The sequence below is a fragment of the Gopherus evgoodei genome, chromosome 19 (assembly GCF_007399415.2).
Source record: "Gopherus evgoodei ecotype Sinaloan lineage chromosome 19, rGopEvg1_v1.p, whole genome shotgun sequence".
NCBI lineage: Eukaryota > Metazoa > Chordata > Testudines > Testudinidae > Gopherus > Gopherus evgoodei.
The window spans coordinates 10,863,422-10,885,137 of NC_044340.1; the positions used below are offsets into that span (position 1 = coordinate 10,863,422).

At 46.8% G+C, this 21,716-nt stretch overlaps 1 protein-coding gene and 1 long non-coding RNA gene across 4 annotated transcripts in view; one reads left to right on the forward strand and one right to left on the reverse strand.

Annotated features, from left to right (window-relative positions):
- Positions 1-369: 369 nt before the first annotated feature.
- OPCML (opioid binding protein/cell adhesion molecule like) overlaps positions 370-21,716 on the reverse strand; it is a 724,856-nt gene continuing 703,509 nt past the window's right edge. For both annotated transcript variants that reach the window (XM_030538415.1, XM_030538414.1), the window contains one exon: positions 370-5,891. In XM_030538415.1, the coding sequence (XP_030394275.1) occupies positions 5,791-5,891 (101 nt within the window). In that variant the 3' untranslated portion in view covers positions 370-5,790. The remainder of the gene's footprint in view (positions 5,892-21,716) is intronic.
- LOC115637287 lies at positions 8,011-20,537 on the forward strand. 2 transcript variants are annotated; one of them, XR_003997226.1, is made up of 4 exons: positions 8,011-8,131; positions 12,883-12,969; positions 18,886-19,000; positions 20,305-20,537. It is a non-coding gene; the product is annotated as an uncharacterized LOC115637287 (long non-coding RNA). The 2 variants fall into 2 exon arrangements; XR_003997227.1 differs by lacking the exon at positions 12,883-12,969.

Genomic DNA, 21,716 nt, shown 5'->3' on the forward strand with positions numbered 1-21,716 from the left:
TAGGAACTTGTGGCTGCTCAAGTGGCCAGGCCTGGCAGGGTGCAGGCAGGAGAATGGAAGAAGGAACAGTGGGGATCAGGACAGAGGCTGATGGTGGAGGGGAGAGGGAAGCTTAGAGTACCACTCACAAGAGCCTTAAGTACCAGTGCTGCTATGAATACCAGGTGAAATGAACCCGCGTGCAGACGGGACCAATACCAAATAGGGACGTTTTTCCAGATTAAGGCCAGGTTGAATTTCACCACTGGCGGGGGCCTCTCCATTACTAGAATTCCTCATGGAGTCCAATACAGAAGCGCTGTGTGGGTGGAGTCCCAAATAACCCCTCCCCCCCAGGTACAAATTTCTTCAAACTTTATTGATACACTGCACAATCACAACCATCTCTTATTCTTTCTGAATTAGAAAAGGTTACAACTACAATGTAACATGCACAAAATTCAGGTAGTATATTCACCCTTTTTAATACAATTATTGACGGAAAATCAAGACTTGACTTCATTGCTTTAAGAAATAATCATCAAATGAAAGTACTCCTAGAAGGCTGACAGGAAAAATAAAGTTTGCTTTTTTGTAACAATGTGATGGTTTGTTTGTTTGATTTTCTTTTAAGCGTTTGAATACAGAAAATTATTTATTTTTGTTTTTTGTTGTTTTTTTTAGGATAATTGTGAGTAAAATGTGCACAACCATAGCCTTTTACACAGCTAGTAGAACTGCACCATTGATAAGTCATAGCATTTTTTAAACCTAGCAAAGAGAAGGACTCTGAACTGGACAGTTAACGGTTTCATACACCCAACATGTTCCTCACAACTGCACTTTACGTGTTACAAGAAACTTGAATGCTTTTAAAAAAAAAGGTCCCTGCTAGCCATTCTTTTTAGTTTCCTCTGCCAAAAAGAACTAATCGTGTGGAGCAGAGGGGACTAGGTTAGAGGTTTTCCTGTTCTTGATGCTAACCACCCATGGTTGCAGGAAGAATTCAGCTTGAAGCCGTGGGTCTTGGAGAGTCTAAAGGATCCCTTTAAAGTAATGCAGAGATCTGGGTGTGTGGTTGCCATCTTCCAAAAACTCCATTTCACTTAGCCTTGGAGCCAGCATGTTCAATATCTGAAGGACAACTTACGTTGATTAAATTTGGCCTTAGTACCAAAGTATATCTGAAGAGCAACGTGCATTGGTTGACTATCACTTGGCCTCTGTTCCAAAGCGTTGAATACTGAAAGGACAATGTATCTTGGTTAGCTATTTTATGGCATAGCTTTTAACTGCAATATTTTGTTTTGTTTTTCTCCTGTAAGGGACGAATGGACGCTGTTTCCTTTTGAATAGGATTTTTCCCATCTTAGCGTTATTTGGAAACACTTTTCTCTGATATATCACCCACCTCTTAGAAAGGTGTCCTGTGGCTACTTAAACGTTCCTGTCTTTGGGGGAGGGAAAATTGCACTTGAAGGTTTTCAAAACAAGGGCTGTGCAGAAACTAAAACCCTCTTGCTGTCAGTGGGGAATGAAGAGGAGAAGAAAATCACATTTTTTGCCCCAAATTAAAACATTTTTTCAGCTTCACCTTGTGGCTGCTGTTTTTTTTCCCCCTTGGTTTCCAGAGATAAGAAACCTGGAGTCACATTCAGGGAAATCCTTGGTTTTTGTTGTTATTGTTGTTCCTTTTCCCTTTGATGAGGGGAGAAAAATCTCACTCCTTGTCATGTGTCACTTGAGATTTTTCATGCAGCTCCACTTGGGACCACCCGGGGTGTAAACATCTTAGAAGTTTTCCAGGTGAATCATCTGCAGCAATTACTTTTGTAGGGTTTTTTTTTCTATTGCATGGTTTAACAGATCTATTTTAAGTCAATGTAACACACCCTGAAACAGGAACTTTCTATGACTTTCAGTGCTCTGGCTTGCTACACACCTAGCACATAATGTCATCCTCACATGAAACTTGTGCAGAGAGATGTGGTGTCTGGGATACAGAGTTGAGAGCCTAGAGCTTCCTTGCTAATGTGAACATTTTGCCAAAGCTTGGCCTAAATTTGCAGGGTGCTTGAGATACTGAAGTGAAAACGTTTTGTCTGCCCTTGCCCAAGGGAATGCTGTAGCACAGCAACAGAACATAGAGACCTGACTCTTACATTGGTGGCATTTCTCCTGAACACCAGGAAAAAAACAGGCTTCCAAACAACCATGTATCAGGCACTTAACATTTACCACCAACTTCAGTTCACATGACCTTGAAAGTCATGAAAGATATGGATGCCCCAGTGGGCTTTGAAATGTTGTTTTGAAATGGTCTGTTATTACTTCCACTAGATTCCACTTGTACCTCTCTCTTCTTAACGGCAGTATGCGTGTCTGTGTGGCTTCTCAAGTTATTGTCTCTCTGATGATGATAGCAGGCAGGAAGAGAAGAGGCATCTAGGTAGGAGTAGCTACACTAGTTAACCCCTGTGAGAGACCACTTCTTCAGGTTCTCTCCAGCAGCTCTCCTCCCTCAGCCTCAACAGAGTTTTGGCATGATTAAGCACTTAAAACTCTCTGTTTGGTGCCCTGCTTTGACAGTTAAAGGCATCTGCTGCTGTTTATGGTATTCATACACCAACAACATTGTTCAGTACTAATTCATAGATTTTTAAGGGACTGTTAGATCATCTAGTCTGTCCTCCTGTATGACACAGGCTGTAGATTATACCCAATGATCCCAGCTGCTAGCCTATAACTTGTGGTTGAACTAGATATAAAAGTGAAGACTTATTGTTTTAGTTCTTTACCAGCATTCCACCTAATAAGCTAGTGGAGCCAGCATGCATATCTGTGGTTTAAAATAAGAATACACCTTTGTATGTCTTTGATAATGAACAAGGTTCCATGTGGACCTGTTGCAGGAGGCTTCTTGCACAGATTAAGCCAATGTGCAACAGCTTCATGATGATTTTTTTTATCCAGATGAAAGAGTGGGAGGACGCTGTTAGATTTTTTTTTCAAAGCAGTAAAACAGATGGTGGTGGTGGTGGTGAAATCCAGGCATGTCCCTCTTCATACTCAAACCTTCCCTCTTGGAAGGAAAAATAAATGGGAAGGCAAGTGCATACATTCAAGAACTCGACTGTGCTGGATTTTTTTTTTCATATGCATGAACTCAAAAGAATGTCCTGCTCCATTTTATGAATATACCGCCCAAACGTTCAGTCTTGTATAAGTTTTTTTTCAGACTTTTCTTTAGTCATTCATGTTTTACATTTATTGACAGATTGGATGAGGCACATCCTTGACCTTCTGACTAAAACACCTAGATCCTACAGGAAACCGGCACGAGTCACTCCCTCTCTGCAAGTTCATCTTTGCGTCCCTGACACATGGCTGTCGGCAGCTCAGTATGGTAGGTTGTATGCTTCCTTGCTGCAGTTTGTTTGCCTACTGCGTTCAGACCAGCACCGTTTTTAGTGCCTGCACTCAGTCAGATGGCCACAGTGGTAAAAGGAACAAAAAATAAACTAAAACAATCAACAACAACAAAAATAACCAAATGAATCAATGTCTCCTTTTACTTCCTACCTGGAAAATAGTGTTTATGTCTTGTGGGATCAGAAAAAGCAAAAGGTTTCTACTTGGCAGGTCTTTGTAAGAGCCACTTGATTCACTCTAGTGATTCAGGTCATGCTGTGCCGCCCAGTCAGGTCTGGGGCGTTGATTGGAATGCCTGTCATGCAGACTGCGGTTTGGTCTGTGAATACTACAGTCCTCTAGCCCTGTCAGGCCTTAGCAGTGACCCAGAAAGCTAGTAGTATTTTTAATTAAAAAAAAAAAAAAAGTACATTCAAAGACATTTAAACAATGCAGATTCCTCCCTTACTGCCATTAGGCTTTCAAGAAAGTGCCATGTTTCATTCAAATAAGGCCTAGATCAAACCAAGGAACTTGGGGAAGAATCAATTGAAACTTTCAAAATAAACATCCATAGTCTAAAAAATAAAAGGTCTGATGCTACTGTTCCATTTCGGAGACAGCTGACTGAAATTCCCTTTCTAAAACATTTCCAGAGAAGCAACTGAGAAACAGGAAACCATGTGAATGTAGGTTTGTGGGAGGTTGTATTTTTTTTTCCTCTTCCCTTCCTCTTTCCCATCTGTTTTCTGTGTTGAGTTAATCAAGTGCTTGGAAATTAAGTCAGTTATTCAAGTACCCTCTGCTCATAAGAGGTTCCCAAACAAATACAGGAGTGATGTCAACACACTAGCAAAATAATTGGCCTCCGTCAGCTTCTGAGTGGATGGATTCTGAACAGAGCAAATGAGGATCGGAGCTAGGAAAGGGAGTGAGCATAGAAGTGTTGGCCAGATTGCATCTGGCTCTCCCGGGATGGGTAGTGGACATGTTGTTTGGAATTGCCATAAATAATGGATAATTAGGACTTTTCTTAAAGGAAACTGGATGCATCCCCATTGGAAAATAGCAGTACAAGCACCTGTTAGCAAATATAAAACATTGGTTCTTAAAGGCAAAAGATTATAACAGCATTCGGGTGGAGTGAGGGGTGTTGTTTACTTTGAAAAAGAGAGTATATATTTTGGGGAGATAGGAGAAAACAGATCTCTATTTTTTTTAGTTTTTTTTTTGCGGGGAGGACTAAGTGAAGGATTGCTACTGCATTATCATGTTTTGAATTGTCAGAGACATGCCCAAATGGCCAAATATTGCTTAGCTTTATGACCAGTAGTTATGTTCTACCACACGCATAAATGTAGTATTGTGAAATTTCTCAATATCCTCCGCCGTAACAGGTGGATGAACAGACAAAATAGAAAGAAAGCTAAATGGATGGAGGGAACGAGATAGAAACTTGGCTAGATAAATAGGTGACTCAATAGAGATGATTACGCTGATGGATGGATGAAGAGCAGAGAAGGAGAGATTTGGATAGAAGCACAGATAATTACATTGATAAATTGATAAATACAGTAAAGAGATGGTGAGATAGAAAGCCAGATGGATAACTAATTAGATGGATGGGTGAATAGAATAGATGGATGGATAGAATGGCTCCGTGATTACTTTGATGGATGGGGAGATGGATGACTCACCATTTTGTCTATTTATCTGTTTGCATTAGCCACTCAGCCATCAGTTTTAGCAGGAGGGGAGAACAGTGTCCTCTAGCTTTTCCCTTTCTGCACTCCAAGGGATCTCAAATCCTTTGTCAGTGTCCAAATGCACTATCGCTATGGCCTGTTCACAGCCGCAACTTACTGCTGTTGTTTCCGAGAGCCCAGGTGCTGGCGGGGGCTGGGTGGGTGGATTGATTTATTAAAACATCCCTCCAAATGGATGCCAGGTGAAGCCCAAGTGTAATAGGACACTTATCAACATGAACAGGTATGTACAGTGTAACAAGTAGAAAGAACAATCCTTTTGCTTAAGAGACACAGATATAATAGGACACTTTGACTCCTTTTGACTTCCGCTGTGTGTCGTCCCTCAAACCAAGACACGTCTCTGGGGGCAATTTGAACAGGTTCAGCCGAGACTCGCTTACCTTTAGGATAGGTTTATAAATAGGGTTGAGGGCGGGGCCGGGGTAGAAGAAATTGATTTGCCTTGCGAAACGCCCATGACTTATCCCCCAACAGGCGGTTGGAACTCTTTTCCCCTCCCACTCTCCCTCTCCCTTCCCCCTTGGCAGTACGTTCAAGTGGTAAAACTGGGTGTTGCCCCCGCAGTGTAGAGATTAAAGTCTGTGGTGTGGGAGACGCCAGGTGTCGCCTCCGAGGACCCTTTGCTTTCTTATCAAAACTTGATGAGGAAGTGAGCGAGGAGGGTGCCCGATAGCCAGAGGCAGGCCATTGCTCTGGAAGCCGCATTGCTGCCGTCATGAACTGCTCCGGGGCCTGGACAAGGGAGAGAAAGAAAGAACGGTTTGTTATTACCAGCTGGAGGGACAAGAAAATCAACTGGTCCATTGACTTCTAGGTGAGGTGGGTCCCAGAGGGAAGCCCTGAACTTTGGGGAAGTCTAGATCTGAGGTCCATGGCTCAGCCTTATCTCAGCTAAAAACACAGCAGGTCTTTCCTCCCTGCCTTTGTCCAAAGCCAGAGTTTCATTTCTCTCACTCATTGCTTGCAGCCCCACTAAGCCAGGGTTTGCTGGGATGGGGGGATCCTCAACCATTACTTTCAGTCCACAAACCACTGCAGGGGGGGGAAAGAATCACTCCTAGTCAGCCAACTCCTCCATCTTCCTCCTACTCAGGTCCCCAAAGGCCTCACTGCGCTGCCCACTGGAAGGGATGCTGGAAGGGATGCCGTCTGGTCCATGTGGCACAATTTGAGGACCTGTTTGTACTAGGCAGAGTGAGTGACCTCCATCCGTGAGCTAGCTCTCCCGCTGCATCATGTGGCTGCCTAGATGGATCCTCTATCCTCTATGTGACTCTTTGGGGGTCTTTTCTATTCCACCCTGTTCTGCAAAGGTTCTTACACGGCGTGACTTCAGCTTGACCCCGATTAGGGAAAATCAAAGGTGGAAACAAAATCTGTGAGTCCCAGTTGAATTCCACTCCCACTCCACTAATGCCATGCAGCCTTGCGTCCTAATTACCAGGCACTAGGATTTTCGAAGGTGCCTAAGGGAGTTGGGGACCCAAATCCCAAGGAAATTCTTTCCCATTGGGCTCCTTCTGGAAATCCCAGAGAGAATCTTTACTCAGGACTACACTGGACTACATTGGAGGTTCAAATGAAATGGCCATTCATAACGAGAGCAGATAAATATATCCATCCCTCGACTCCAATTCAAAATATCCCTTTGCTTTTCCACAGGGCTTTTCCTTCTAAGGAAATGGCCCACACACATCCATCGGGTTGTTTTCCTTTAAGTGAATTGTAGTGCTCAGGAAAGGCTCTGGACTATTTAAATACTGGCTGGTGGACCAAGAAAGGTGCAGGCCTGGCCACTGAGGAGACAGCAGTCTCCTGTTTATTCCCAGAGAGAATTCAACGCAGGCTTCCCACCCGCGCTCCCTTGCACCTTAATTTTAAATTGAAAAGCCAGCTCTTGGCATCAGCAATCCCATTCCGCCCTTAGCTTCTGTGCTGTGCTAATACAAGGTCCAGGCAGTACAGTTGTGATGGGGAAGAAACATGAACTGAGCTAGCTCATTTCACGTAAGCCTCCTAGCCATTCCTCAGGTTGCTACCGACGGGGACTGGATTTGAGCTGATAAGCAAGAGGCATTACACATTACACTCACCACGTACATGTAACTACTGGCAGGATGGAAGGTGATGCCTGTTACCAATCTGTTAGCACTGTACAGCCAAGGTAAGGTTGAAATGTCATGGGGAGATCATGATGACACTGGCTCCCACTGTGGGGGCTGGGGTCAGGAACAGTGAGATCAAGGGCTGGAATGTCCTCCACGTGGATGATTCCCAAGTCAGAGCCAGAGCTGCAGAGTATGGACCCGCACTGTTTTTACTGCAGGGGAAAGGCACCGGCTGCTTGCAGCGCTCCCCAAAACTGCCTCCGTTGTCAGAGTCGAGTCCTCGGGACTCCCTCCCACCGCCTGCTCCCGGGGTATCCCAACAGCCCTCCCGCGCAGTCTCGTCCCAGTGAGGAGAACTCGGTGTGCCATTGTTGGAATCTGTATAGGCCTGGGCCAGAAATCCCTGTGGGGCACAAGGGCAGGTTGCTTCTAAAGAGTTGTCATCCCCTGATTTGCCCCATCCTCCTCTACAGAGCCTGATCCCATGAAGGATTCCTGGAGGGGCTTCCTTGGGGTCACAGAGCCAGCAACTCCCCCTTCCACGCTCCCCTCCCCTGAACAGGAGGGAGCACTTGACCCAAAGGACCTCATTGTATATGCAATAGGGAGGGGAAGGGCAGAAAGGAAGAGGAGTTCCTCCCAGGGAACGTTGTGAAGTTGTCGATGGGTGGCACTGCCTGTCCCTAGAGATAAGAAATAGCCGCCTCCCTGTCTCCAGCTTGCGCGCCCCGTGCAGACCACTGGGGGCCATGCTGCAGGCACCGTCATATGCAGCATGGTCCACTGGTGTCGTCCTATATCCTTCATCTGTTGGTGATGGTGTGGTAAAGACACTCCTAGCCTTAGGACCAGGGGACCCAGACTGTAAGTGACATGTCTTTAACCGGCGTCATTCCATTTAGGTCCTGTAAGTAAGAGTGGGTTTAATCGTCGTTGCTGAGTCCCTGCTTGACACCTCCTACAAAACCCTCACCCTGGATCCCAGGACTGGCATAGCAGGGACGGGGCTGCGGGTCAGGATGAAAGTGTCTCCGCAGAGCTGCGTGAAAAAGTGGGGACGAGGGTTGGAGTGTGTTGACAGAGAGATGTGGGAAAGCCCAGGGTGGGAATAGTGCGGGCAGCGGCAGATCAGAACTGAGATGCATTGTCAGATCTCGTAAAGAGAGCTTACACAGAGAGCAAGCAGCTCGAGCTGTTGCTATCAGTCTGTGGGTTTGAGCCGCACCACAATCAAGCTGCCTCAAACGTTGGCATATATAAAAAAGTCAGAACCCTGCAGCCGGCTCCACAGTGCTTTGCAAGTTAGCGTAAATGCTCTGCATTCTTGTACATGGTTTCTCCAGAGCACCATATTGCTGCAAAAAGTATCTGACCCCGCTTTAGCCCAGCAAAACTCCATAGACCGCACTGCCTCTGGTAGGCTCATTTGCTCACAATTCCAGAATATATATCTATGTATTTTGCACAGCTTTCCAAAAGCTCTGGATTTAGGATAGAATCTGAGCAGGAGGAAGCTCTCTCTCCAAACAGATTGCCTCCCCCACCCCCCCACTGCATCCCCAGTGGAATTGCTAGAGACTAAAGACGCGAGGAAAGCGTCATGCTGTTTGATTTATTAATCACAATTTTAGAGTAACCATGATTGACCGGAGCCACGGAAAAGAAAGCAGCTGTGCCTAACTCCTCCCATCTGGAGCTCTTTATGCTGTAACTGCTCTTAAATGCTCTACACTCTTGTAGCTCTGTTCTCTAGTGGGCTCTGTTTTCCCCCGTACATGGAAAGACAGATCTCAGTTGTTATTTAACTCGCCTAATGGCACTAGCCTAATTAAAAATTGATAACTACCAAGGCGCACAGGCTGACTGCGAACCGACAAATACGGCATGCGGCCCCTGCTCATTTTAATGTCATTCCTCTTCATAGCGGGGGATATTAGCAGTAATGATCTGTTGATTTCACTTTCTCCCTTCGAACACGGAGAACCCCGATTTCAAACAGGCAGAGCTTCTAGTCCAGGACTTAGACCATTCGCTTGAGAGGTAAGAGGGCAAAGTTCAAATCCCTTTTCAGCAAGCAGACACGGGGTTCAAACCAGCACATCCCACTAGCCTGCAAAGAGCTCGCGTTTCTTTGTCCTTCTGGGGCCAATGAATATCTAATTAAAGTGGAATAGCTTCAACAGGCAAGAGTGAGGGAGCCACCCATCGTGGTACCTCCAAGGTTAGGGCATAAATCTGGGCTGCCTGCTCAAACTCGCTTTTAACAGGCAGAGGGGAAATTCGTACCCACATCTCCCTCAGCCCATGTGAGTACCCTAACCCCTGGAGTAGACGGGCAGTGTAGGAGACCTTTCTTTAAAGGCCTTTTCCTCATCAGACAGGGTGAAACTGAAACAGGGTCCCTCACATCACAGGTGAAGACCCTAACCACTGGGCTAAAGGTTACACCGCAGGCCTCCCAACTCCTTCCCCCTCTGCCCTCGGCTCTTTTGCGGGGTGTTAGGCCGGGACCTCACAGTCTCGTAAGAAATGGTTGAGGCACCGAAGTCACCTGACTCCGGGAGAGGGGGTTCCTGGCAGAGATAGGCGCTGAATTCCCTGAAAGAAGCAGGGCTTAGCAGAACCACTCTTGTCGCTGTCTCCCAGCTGGCTTTTATGGATCCCGTTCTTAGGTACCTGTCTCTCCCTTTTCATTGAAGAGGGAGCCTATGTGCTCAGCTCAAGCGTTGGGAATCTCTTTGTTCCAATTATTTTTCTAGGCATCTAAAAGGCAGCGATGGCACTGCTGATATTGCCACCTCTGAGTCCTTCTGTGGATCTGGTTCGCAGTCCTGAGATGGAGAGGAGCTGAGTCTGGGTACACTTGGTCCGTTTTATAGGCAGACCATGCTGTGATGTAAGGGAGCAGAGAATGGGCATATCGCCCTGATTGCAGAGGAGAGGGGTTATGCTGAGATTGGGCGTGCTCCGTTCATGCCACATCACCAGGACCCAGAGAACTGAGAATGGGCATGCGGGGCATGCTTTGTAAATGCCACAAGCACTGAGATCAAGAAGAGAGTGCAAAATAGACACCGTCAGTGCAGGCCACAGCCTCGCACCCAAGACCAAGGTGGGGAATTGAGAACAAGTAGCCTCAATGCCTGCCATAGACACAGAGCCCTAAACCTGGGGTGTCCAGATGGGTGTGTGAAAGGCTTTCTGGAGTTCCTCTTCCTCCACACTCGGGCTGCTTGGGATAGGGAGTTCTAAATTCCTTCTCTATCCACTTCTTTGGAGGTCAGCTGCTGTCTTCAATCATCTCTTTTCCCCTGCCTCTGAAAGCTGAAGTAGCGTCACATCGACTGACAGCATGAATGTTTGACAGCATAAGATGCGTGTCCATTCCCAGCTACTCTATGCATGGGAATGCCTCTGTACTTTGGGCCAACACCAATTCAGAAATAGAATTCATCTGCCCCAAGAATAGAGCAATAACTTGGGCACATCAGTGCAACATCTGATTCCAAACTCCACATTAGCGCCCTGTTCACACCGAGTGTTTGCTTTGCATCGGCAATGTGGAAGAACATGCGTGAATCTGCATGTTCCTTGTCCTTGTGATCCGCCTCGAGTTCCGGCAGAGGGGAAATAGGACATACTTCAAACCTGGGATAGCAACATCTCCGGACTGGGCAATAACAATCAGCTTGCTGAAGATCTGACAATCAGTAGTTTATTGTTTGTGCTGTCTGCTTCTTCTCTTCTTCGATTGTTTTGTTGAGATTACCAAATGATTTGAGATTGTGCCTCATCTCTTTGCAGCCTCCTGGTTACGAACGGCTTAATTTCTTGTGTGCCGTTCTCTTTGGTCATGCACTAACTTTCTGCCATTTCAGGTGGGCCCACGGTGTTCACAAGTGGCTGTCTGTTGTCTGGGCTTGTTTCAGGTTCAGTGCTAAAAGGATTTGTCATTCTTGGACAGACATTTCATCTGCAGCCATGCACTTTGTGATAGCTGCATTGTGGAGATCTGCTGCCGAAGGCTGCCCTCCACACATTTGTTTTGTCACAGCTGTTACAGCTGCAGCCAGTTAATACTTGGTCAGAGCCTTATCTTTTGTGCAAAGATGTGGATGCTTCCCACAGTTCTTGTTGAGTAATTGCTCAACGGACATGTCATGCCATCCACCATTGAAGGGTCTGGCAGTCGGGTATACTGCTCCCTGACAAACAACTAGGACGTGACATATTGCTGGCTTCTCCACCTCCAGAAGTCTGGTTTTTGCCCCATTTACAGAACTCCGTCTAGCATCGTTCACTTGACCACACTGGAAGTAAGTGGAATCATCTCTGCAAATGCTCCATGGATTTGTCATCATCTCTCTTGGCTGCTAAGTATCCATTAGTAGTTGAGAGAAATCCATTAGACAGTTTTCCCAGAAGAGAAATGCTTATGAACAGTTTTTTTTCTTGGGTAACGTAAGTGTCCATGACCTGGTGGAGTGATTGGGTACTATTCCTTAAGTCTGCCAGCACATTCAGTGCTTCTACTCTGTTTCCTCTGTGTGCTTTCTCTACAGCTTCAAATGCATCCCTGTACAATCGAGTTTTCTCCAAGATGTGTCACCTTCTGGGAGAATACCATTGTTCGTGGAACCGCCAACTGTCATCCATTTCACACAGTTAATTGCTTCATTCATTACTTTGTGTATATTAATGCCATAGTTAGTTATATGCTTTCCCTCTTAGAGCATGGCTCACAGACGGTGGTTTCCACAAGAATGTTTTCAAACCCACTTTCCTTCATTGCTGCCTATACTGTCCATGAAATTCAGTGCAGAGTGCATGACTCCCACCTCAAGGTGGTCCCTATCAAATTAGTTTTGATTCCTCCATTTAACCAACTGTTCTTTGCAATAGGTTGTTTCATCATAAATAACATATCTCCAGTCTTGGCCCTGAGAATGGAACATATCCTGAAAATATTTAATCATTGTATATGCTGTATTAACATTAGTTCTTGGTGCAGGAATCCTAGGACAGTAGCCACTATTCATAAAATAGCAAACAGAATATTTTTTCTCAGATCAGTCCATTCTACAAGTAATGACACACATTTTGATGTATTACCTGGTACGGACAAGCTCATGCTGTCATGTGACTACAAACTTTTGCTTTAACAGAAGGCAAAAAGTACAGACACTCCCCGACTTATGCAAGTGTATCGTTCCAGAACACCTTGCATAACTTGAATTTTGCGTAAGTCCTGAATGTTTACCTGACCATTATGCAAAAAAAACAAAAGCCAAAAAAGACTTTCTATCTTACAGAATTTACAGAACCTTTTTCGTAAGTGCGGATTTGCGTAAGTTGGGTTTGCATAACCTAGGGACCATCTGTACAGGAAAATGCATAAAATATATCATCTGGGGCTAAATATTTCCCAAACTTTCCAAAACAGTACTCTGTTGAGTATATAGATATGTTAGCAATTGTATTTAGAAGCTTTCTGCCAGTTTTGGTCAAAATTAGGTTACGTCTACCCTACCTGCCGGATAGCACTCGATCTAGCGGGGATCAGTTTATCACGTGTAGTGTAGACGTAATTAATCGATCCCCAATCGCTCTCCCAGTGACTGCTGAACTCCAGCTCAGTGAGAGGCGGAAGCAAAGTCGACGGAGGAGCCGCGGCAATCGACCCTGTGCCATGAGGACGCGAGGTAAGTCGAACTAAGATACATTGACTTCAGCTACACTATTCTTGTAGCTGAAGTTGCGTATCTTAGGGTGACACATACCAGGCCTTAGACTATGTTTCTTCGAGTTGTGTCCCTTTTTGTGATTTTATTATTTTTTTCATGTGTGACAGCAGTACATTTTTTCTAGCTGGTGGGTTACTCTGACTCATTAATAAGATCCTTTTTAGATCTGGCTGGCAGACTAAAGTAAGAATTATCCGTATTTTAAAAATAACTTGAAATCCCGCCAAAACGTTTTGTTCCAATCCCAGGTGGAGTTTTTTTTTCTAGTTTGTCTAATCACCCACCATTTTAAAAACTTTTATTTTGGGGACTCCATCTGCTCCCATGTGCTACGTGGACAGGTGTGTTTAATCTCTAAGGAAGATGCAAAGAGCAGCATCAAAATATTGTTGAATGTAATTATAGCTGGAGCGATAGATCTTAAAGCATTGATCAAGTAAAAGGCCGAATGACTTTCAGCCTGCTTCCTCTGCCTGAGGCCGGGGGAATGGAAGTGAGAGAGGGGCCTCATTAAGCTGCATGAAGAACATAGAGATTGTCTGATGGAAGGCACACTAGGAGGGCAGAGTGTGATTGCTGCCCAAGAGCTATGGTGATGGGCACCACAAAAATGGCTAAATAGCCAGTCGGTCCCAAGTGGCCTACTTAAATTAATCTGAATTAATTAGGTTGAACTAGCTACCCTAATGAAAACAGCCTTAAATTAAGGTTTGCCTTGAAGGAGCTTAACTTGCTCCTGTCTCAGTGGGCAAAATTGTCAGGGACTTCAGTCAACCAGTATCAGGCCCTAAACTGGGAGACATAGGCCTTGTCTATGCTGGGGAATGGTACAGTGTAATGGAAATGCTAGGGCCAGTCGTATGTAATGGGGAAAGGCAGCATGATCTAGCAGACAGGACACTGTAATAGGAGTTGGATTCTATTCCTGGCTCTGCCACTGACCTACTTTGTGACCTCGGGCGAGCCACTTCACTGTTCTGTGCCTCAGTTTTGCCACCTGCCCTCTGTCCCAATTGTCGATTCAAAACGTAAGCTCTTTGGGGCTGGGACTGTCTCTTATTGTGCATTTATACAGCACCTGGCACAGCAGGGCCCCGATTTAATTGGTTGGGACTCCTAGCTGCTACTATAATACAGCTAGTATAATATAATAAACAGTAATAAACTAGCAGTTCTCTTCCACGTGCATTACTCCCCGGGTTCATGCCTCGCGGTGTAGTTAAGCAGTACAAGTGCCCTGCCCACAGCGGAGTGTCAGGAATAATCGGAACATGCTAGCTAGTTTTCCAGTGCTTCTTGTCTGTGCCAGCACTGTAATGTCACAAGCTAAGAACATACCTGATTTGGACATGCTTGAAGTGGGGCTAACGTCAACAGTACAAAGCCACCTTTAGAATGAGTGCGGTTACCCAGAATGCTAGAATTCGCCACTATACAGTAAAGGCCAGACTGGGTAGAAGTAAAATATATCATTCCAGCACAGCACAAAGTAACATATGTTCTGCACCTGTGATCTTCAGCCTTGGGAAGGTACAGTATATACCCCAGGGTCTCATGCGAAACCAGGAAAATGGGGTGTGAAGGACAAAAAAAAAAAAGGAAAAGGAAAAGGCACCATAAAGACTTTGTGTACAGAGTAAAGAGAAAGCAGGGAAGGACATAAAGAAAAAGAGCTACAGAGGAAAAAAACAAGGAGCCATGCAGAGAGAGGCCCATAAAGAAGACATAAAGCTGTTTGGGAATTTGTAAGGTCAATTTGTGTGTGTGCAGGGGGCGAGAAGAGGGATTACTCAGCCAGACAGACCATTTTCAGTGGGAGATGAGTCTGAAAACAGGTTGACAAACGTGACTGTGCTCCATCGCGGTTTCGTCTGGCAGCGACGCTGGAAGACAAACCTCTTAAAGGAGCCAATTATTCTAAGAGAGCCTGAGTGGAACATGACTTTATGACGGGCGAAGGGCGAGTTTAATAACCAGCTGATGCTACAAATGCAGTCCGCTCTTCGGCATCAGCTTCACCTTGGATTTGTCTTGCACACATGGAGGGAAATCTACACAATCTGTTCAAGGAACTTGTTTTCCTCAAGTTAGTGGGAGTGCCTGGGTCGCTCACCCAGTGGAGTGGCAACTGGGCAGGGAGGAAGGGGGGGTTACATTCTAAACTCAGCTTGCATCCTCTCGCTAGTTTGGTTTAACTGATTGAAGTCAGTGGCCTATGAACTGCATATGGCAGCAGCGTGAGTGTGTTTTGGGGAGTGCCCCTTGGCTTTATGGCACCAAAGGTTTCACTGGCCACTTGGCAGGACTTTTTTTTTTTAATCGCAAATCCATCCAAAGGAAATATTTGTCCATGCTTGTTTAGATTAACAGGAATTGTTCACTGTTGTTCCCCAGCTGCTCAAATTGCAGTAGGATATATTCAGCCTCCAGTTACAGAGAGAGGGGGAACCTCTTGTCTAGATCATCCTTCACAAACTTGACTGGCTTATAATCTTGCTGACGGGCCCTAACTGTTAAGGGAGAAATTTGCCCCTTTGCAAGGGCTTGCATGAGACCTTTGCACTGCTTAACTCTCAGGCTTTAAAGTTTAAGTGAGACGTTATATGGACCCTCCTATCCAGAGGGTGTCTGGGATCCAGGACAGAAATAATGCACCTCTGTGTCTCATAGCTGCTATTGGGCTGGACAGCTCAAGACCCTCCACCCTCTCGGTAATTACAGATGGGCCAAATGCGAAGCCTCTGGTCAAAACCCCTCTGAAATCCCATGGAGGTTCAGATTTGAATCCCCAAACTGAAAGCCACCTCAGTGGTTCTACAGTCACACTTTCAGATTTGTCCCAAGTTGATAGAAAACTTGAGACTTCAGCTGAGTTCAAAAGATTTTTGCCATGTGGGGAGACAAAATCTTGTGAGATTTCAGAGCCATCAGTCTCTTATTCGGCTGTAACCTCAAACCCTGAGACTCCCATCGGAATAGCTCCCCCTTTTCTCAGCTCACTGCAGTGCAGTCAGAAATAACTGCAACAAGAGGAAAAGGGAACTTTCCCCCTTTAAAAGAAGAATCGTTAATTTATAATTACACATTAAGTGCAATCTCTCACACTTGGCTGTGATTTGAACTGAAAATAAACACAGTGTGCACAGCCTAACCTCATTAATTTTAAGGCAAAGGAATAACAACCATCATAATGGAAAAAAAAATAATGGAGTGAGGGGATCTAATTAGCTGATGCGTCTCTCTGCTTGTTCAGGAACACAAACCTCTTTTCCGCAGTGCAAAACCAGCCTCGCCAAATTGTTTCATTTCAAACAGAACTTTTATTTTCCTTAATTACAATAGACTGTGGTATTGTGTTTCCAGGCACCTACTAGATGATCTTTGTAGAGCAATTAAAATTATTTTGTGCGGGGCGGGGAGAGAGCAGTGGTAGCTTGTTTTTGGTTTTGTATTTTAAAATCGCATCGAGTTGTTGCAGGGTACAGTGCTGTGACTAGGAGCCTTGTAATGCTCTGTCAGAAAAGCTAATTTCAGTCGGATCATCACAATAAAGACAGAGACACTGCCAAGCTGCAAAAACTCCAAGCCTCTGCTGACTTTAGCAAACGTCGAATTGACGGCGTCAGAACTCGGAACGCTAGGACTAATAACCAGATGGCAATGATTTGGGAAAGGGTTGGGGGGGGGACACTCATCAGAAATAAAATGTGAAATGTCTGCATATTTTTCTAATATGTTGACATTCTGCAGGTTTCAGAAAAAGTAACTGATTGCACGGCTGTCAGCCAGAAAAAGGAAGGGACTGATTCACTCCACTCCTCCGTAACTAAATCGGAGATGTGAAAATGTATTTGGGGAAGGGAATGGAAGGCTCTTCAGAGTTCTTGCTACAGAGGGGAAAAGAAATCCCTTGACAATAATTTGCTTAACCATTTCTGATTGAAAGTGTTTTTTTCCCCCCGCCTTGTTTCAGTTTGAATTCAAGGCACTTTCAATATGACTCACCAATTTACCAGATGAAGCCAGTATGCCATTTGAGAGTCTGTGTGCAGAAAGGGACTGGTTTTGCTCAGTGCTACATAGGAGCCAGAACCTTTAGAGTCAGGCTGGAATCCAGAGCAACCCCCAAAGTCCAGGGAGTATCTGCAGTCACTGTAAAGGCCTGGGCTTATAATAGCGATAAGCAAGATTTGCAGAGGTTGGCTTCATAGCTATTGGCTAAAGTAGGGCTTCTCAAACTTCATTCACCGCAACCCCCTTCTGATAAAAATTACTACACAACCCCTCTGGGGGATAGCACCAAAGACTGAGCCCACCCCAGCACTGCCACCCCAGGTGGGGGGCGGCGGGGGGGGGGGGCAAAGCGGAAGCCCAAGGACTTCAATCCTAGGCAGGGAGCTTGTAATGTGAGCTCCACCACCCAGGCCTGAAGTTGAAGCCTGAGCCTGTCACTTTGGGTTTCGGCTTCAACCCTGAGCCTCAGCAAGTCTAATGACAGACTTGGGGACCCCATGAAAATGGGGTCCCAATCCACAGTTTGAGAACCTTTGGGCTAGAGGGGGCCTCCATTTGATATTAGTTTGACTCACAACAGAGCCCTAAGTCCTGAAGTTTGTATGTGGGTCCATACTCTCCCATAGTTTGGAGATCAGACTCATGCTGTGATTCACACCAATCTCTAGCTAGCACTAGAAAGTTGAAGTTTCAAGAGATGAATGAAGATGTTATTGTATTGTCCTTAACCCTCTTGTGTCCCCCTGAAATTCAAAGTGGCTTGTAATGAAGGTACTTCCTTGTGGCCCAGCTGATCTCATTCAGAAACCTGCAGCTAGAACAGGAATGGGCAAACGTCACCCGTGGGGCTGCCACCTTCGTGGCACTGTGGGCCCTGCGCTGCTCCCGGAAATGGCCGACAGAGCGGAAAGGGCTTTGTGTGCTGCCCTTGCCTGCAGGAACCGCCTCGCATCCCCCATTGGCTGGGAAAGGAGAACCGCGGCCAATGGGAGCTTCAGGGGAGGTACTCACTGGTGAGGGCAGGGAGGAGAGCCCTCTTCCCCCTTCCTCCCCCCGGGGCCGCAGGGACGTGGTGCTGGAGCAGCGCGGGGCCAGGGCAGGCAGGGAGCCGGCCTTAGCCCCGCTGTGCGCCGTTGCCACCTCGGAGCAGCTCCAGGAAAGCAGCCCCAGGCCGAACCCTGAACCCCTCCGGCAGCCCAATCCCCTGCCCCAAGCCCCCTCCCACACTTCACACCCCTGCCATACCCCAACCCCCTGCCCTGGGCCCCTTCCACACCCTGCACCCCTCCTGCACCCCACTCCTCTTCTCTGAGCCCCCTCCAACACCCCGCCCCCTGCCCCAGCCCTACATTCATGGCCCTGCATGCCGCCACCCAGATGTGGCCTTGGGCCAAAAAGTTTGCCCTCCCCTAAGCTAGAACTACTGCATTATTTTCCTGCAAAAAGGTAACGACAATAACTTTCCCAGGGCATGATACGTGGATCTCATTCCTGCCATGCCTGGAGCACAGCTCGCTACAGTTGTCTTTGGCCTTTAAATGGTAAAGGAAAAAAAAATCAGCCTGTTTCATCTCTCCTCCCCCACGCCCCTCCTTTCAGATTCTGAATGCAATTAGTGGGATGCTGTGCCTTTGTCTCATCTCCCTTAAGCCCAGGGGATTTGAAAGGTACAAACACAGCACAAGACACAGAAAACAAACCACCGAACAGTCCAGTATGCTCTTAACTTATGTGTGGAGAGAAAACTCAAGCTAGTGGGTTTTATTCAAGTTGTTTTCTTTCCTTCCACAAAGAGCCGGACTTGAGTGGAGACACAATGTGAATAGATATTTCAACCTGATTTTTTTTTCTCCCTTGCAGCCGTGATAGCAGAAGCTTCCACTACACTGGGTCTCGTGGGATTTTTCTTTTTCGCCCTTCCCCTCTGGTGAAGAATACTCTGCCCATGGCTGTGTTTCTCACTCCAGTTTATGCAGTAAGATGGGACAGACGCTGGTTTATTACTACTTTGGGGTGGGGGAGATATTCCTTTTGGGTCAAGAGATGGGGGTTCTGTTTGGTTTTCTCTCCCTGTGCGGCTTCTAGCTGCACTTGCTGTTTTTCAGATTACAGATTAATACTGCTGCCTGTTCCACTTGATTTTACTCACAGTTTGCAGCCGTCTTCATTCTGCTGCATCTTGTTTATTTTTACCCAATCTCATGTTCTCCCCTGCTCCTTTATCTTGGCTTCTGAAATCTGATTAGCTGCGGCTCAGTAACCTCCTCTATTGTTCCTGTCTATCTCGCTCCTTTATTCACAACTTTCTAGACTCTCATTTTTCTGAAAATGTTTACGAGATGGGATTTTTTTTTCTTCTCTTTTTAAAATGTTGCTTTGTAGCAGCCTGGCTTTATAAACCTAGGCCTCTGTTGATGGATCGCGTTGTCATTTTCACCAGTGCAAAGTGGGTGGGAAGTGCTACCCAATAGGAGCGTTTTCATTTCCCTGACCCTGGTGTAAATGACCCTATGACTGCTTTAGGCCCTGCAGAGGAGCTCAGCACTCAGCGAAGTAAATGCAGAGAGGATCCATCCCTTCCCTTCCATACAAGTTCTAGGGAGAGGGAGTGATCAGGCTGCTCCAAGCTCTCTCTCCAAGTCTGGGGGCAGCTCTTCTGGGCAATGCGAGGGGAGTCCCAGAGCAAGGTGCAGTTCAGGGCCTGCCCCTGGAGTCCTGCAGGATCTATCAGGGGGAAGAGGAAAGGGTAGGAGGACCTAGGGTGCGGCCTCTGAGGGTGCCTCCAGAAGGTGCCTCCTCTGAGCCACTTCGTCCCTTCCCTTCAGTTGCTGGCACAGTCTCAGTAATTCAGAGCTCCAGCTGGGTGCAGGGAGAGCTTCCCCCTAGTCAGGGAGAAGGGGAGGGGACGAGCATGTGGGGTCAGGCACCCATTCTTCCAGCTGAGTCTCGCTCATAGTCCTGGTCTTCCTCCTGCAGACTGCGCTGCCTCAGCGGGTACTGCATGTCTGCCCTCTTGCAGCCACTCTCTCCTTCTCCCAGGCTGACTGCCAGAGCTCCCTTGGGAGCTGAGGCTGCCCTGGGGAGCAGCTGCTGAGGAGTGGGGCCATAGTGCCCCAATACTGGGCCACCACCTCTTTAACCTAAGTGTGGGCAGAGTGGAAGCTGTGGAATGACTTTCCACTTTTGCTGCTCTGGGATGAGAGTTCTGCACCCCCGCACACACACACTCGACTCCCTCAGTAAAAGGAAAATCAGCCTAACACCTTGTTCTTTCCACAGTTCATCTCAAAGCATCTTCCTTTTCCACTCCCCATCATGCAAGGCTACTACCACCAAAGCGAATTGCTGAAGCAAGCAGAGCCGGCTTTGCCCCTGTTGGTGGAGAAGAGGGAAGGTGACAACTGCTGCGCTAGGGAAGGAAGCTTCACGCTACCGAGACTGTGCGCCGCTGCCTTCTCTACACCTCTATGACAAAAGTGGTTGATTTCTAATACGTATTCAAAGTTACCTTGCTCCAGACTAAGATCACAGTGTGTGACTTTCACCCTTTATACCCCTGAAAGCCACTATTCCAGCGTATCCTGCCCCGCTTTCTATACCACAAAGGGGTCGGGACTTGGCACTTACTATGTGCAAAGAGGTGCTGTACTGGGCTGTATGCAAAAGGTACTGGTGGCTAAAGGCCAGCAGTGACCACACAGCCTCACAATGAGCTTTCACTCAGTCCAGCCTCTAAGCATACCCCCGCCACACCCCCATAGCCCTGATGCAACCTCAAAACATATCCTTCCCACACACTCTACAATGCCCCCAGAGGTTTGAGGCACACTCGAAATGCCCCGATGCACCCCGCAAGCTTGAATCAGCTGACTAACGGTGGGGGGACACACCTCATGTTCCCACCAATGCCCAAAACACGGTCCTATAGGCTCAAAGGATAGTCGAACCACGCCCCTGCCATGCCCGCTTGGCACTGAGGCCGTGCCCAGAGGCTCAAAAAACCCTTGTGAAATGCCGCTGATCCACCCCCAAGCATCATCTAAGCACACCCCTCCCATACCCTGATAGGCATTGTTGAACACCAACGCTGACAGGCTCCGATGCTAAACGCATAATTGAACCACAACCCTGACACTCCTCACTCCAAAGCCTATCTATGCGCTGTGAGTCCACAAATTTAGAGATGGGGGTTTTGTGATCCCTTCCCCTTACCTCTGGCACCTGTTCAACTTTAGCTAACTGGCACTTGGGCCTCCTAGATCTCCAGTTCCCTCTGTAGGTTCATGGTGGTTTACCTGGGCTTGGAGCGGATGTGAGTTCAAATCCTCCCTGGGGTGTATGTGCGCTTATCTGTCAGGGGTAGTGTTGGGTGTGTGTTCCTTCAAAGCTGTTCCACTTTAATTAAATGGCCTTTGGTTCCCCCCAGACCCAGTGCCCTCTGTAGGTTGATGGTTGTGCTCTGTGCTTGGGGTGCCGGAGATGTGGGTTCAAACTTTGCCTAGTGTGTGTCCCCTGTCGTTTCTGTAAGAGTGAGGGGGGGGTTGTCTGTCTCTTTCTTGCCTCTCGCAGCTGTTCCACTTTAGTTAAATGTGCTTTGGACCAGGCCCCCCCCCGCAACCCTCACTCTCTAGTCCAGTGGTTAGGATATGCGCCTGGGTTGTGGGAGATCCTGGTTCAAATCCCCCAGCTGC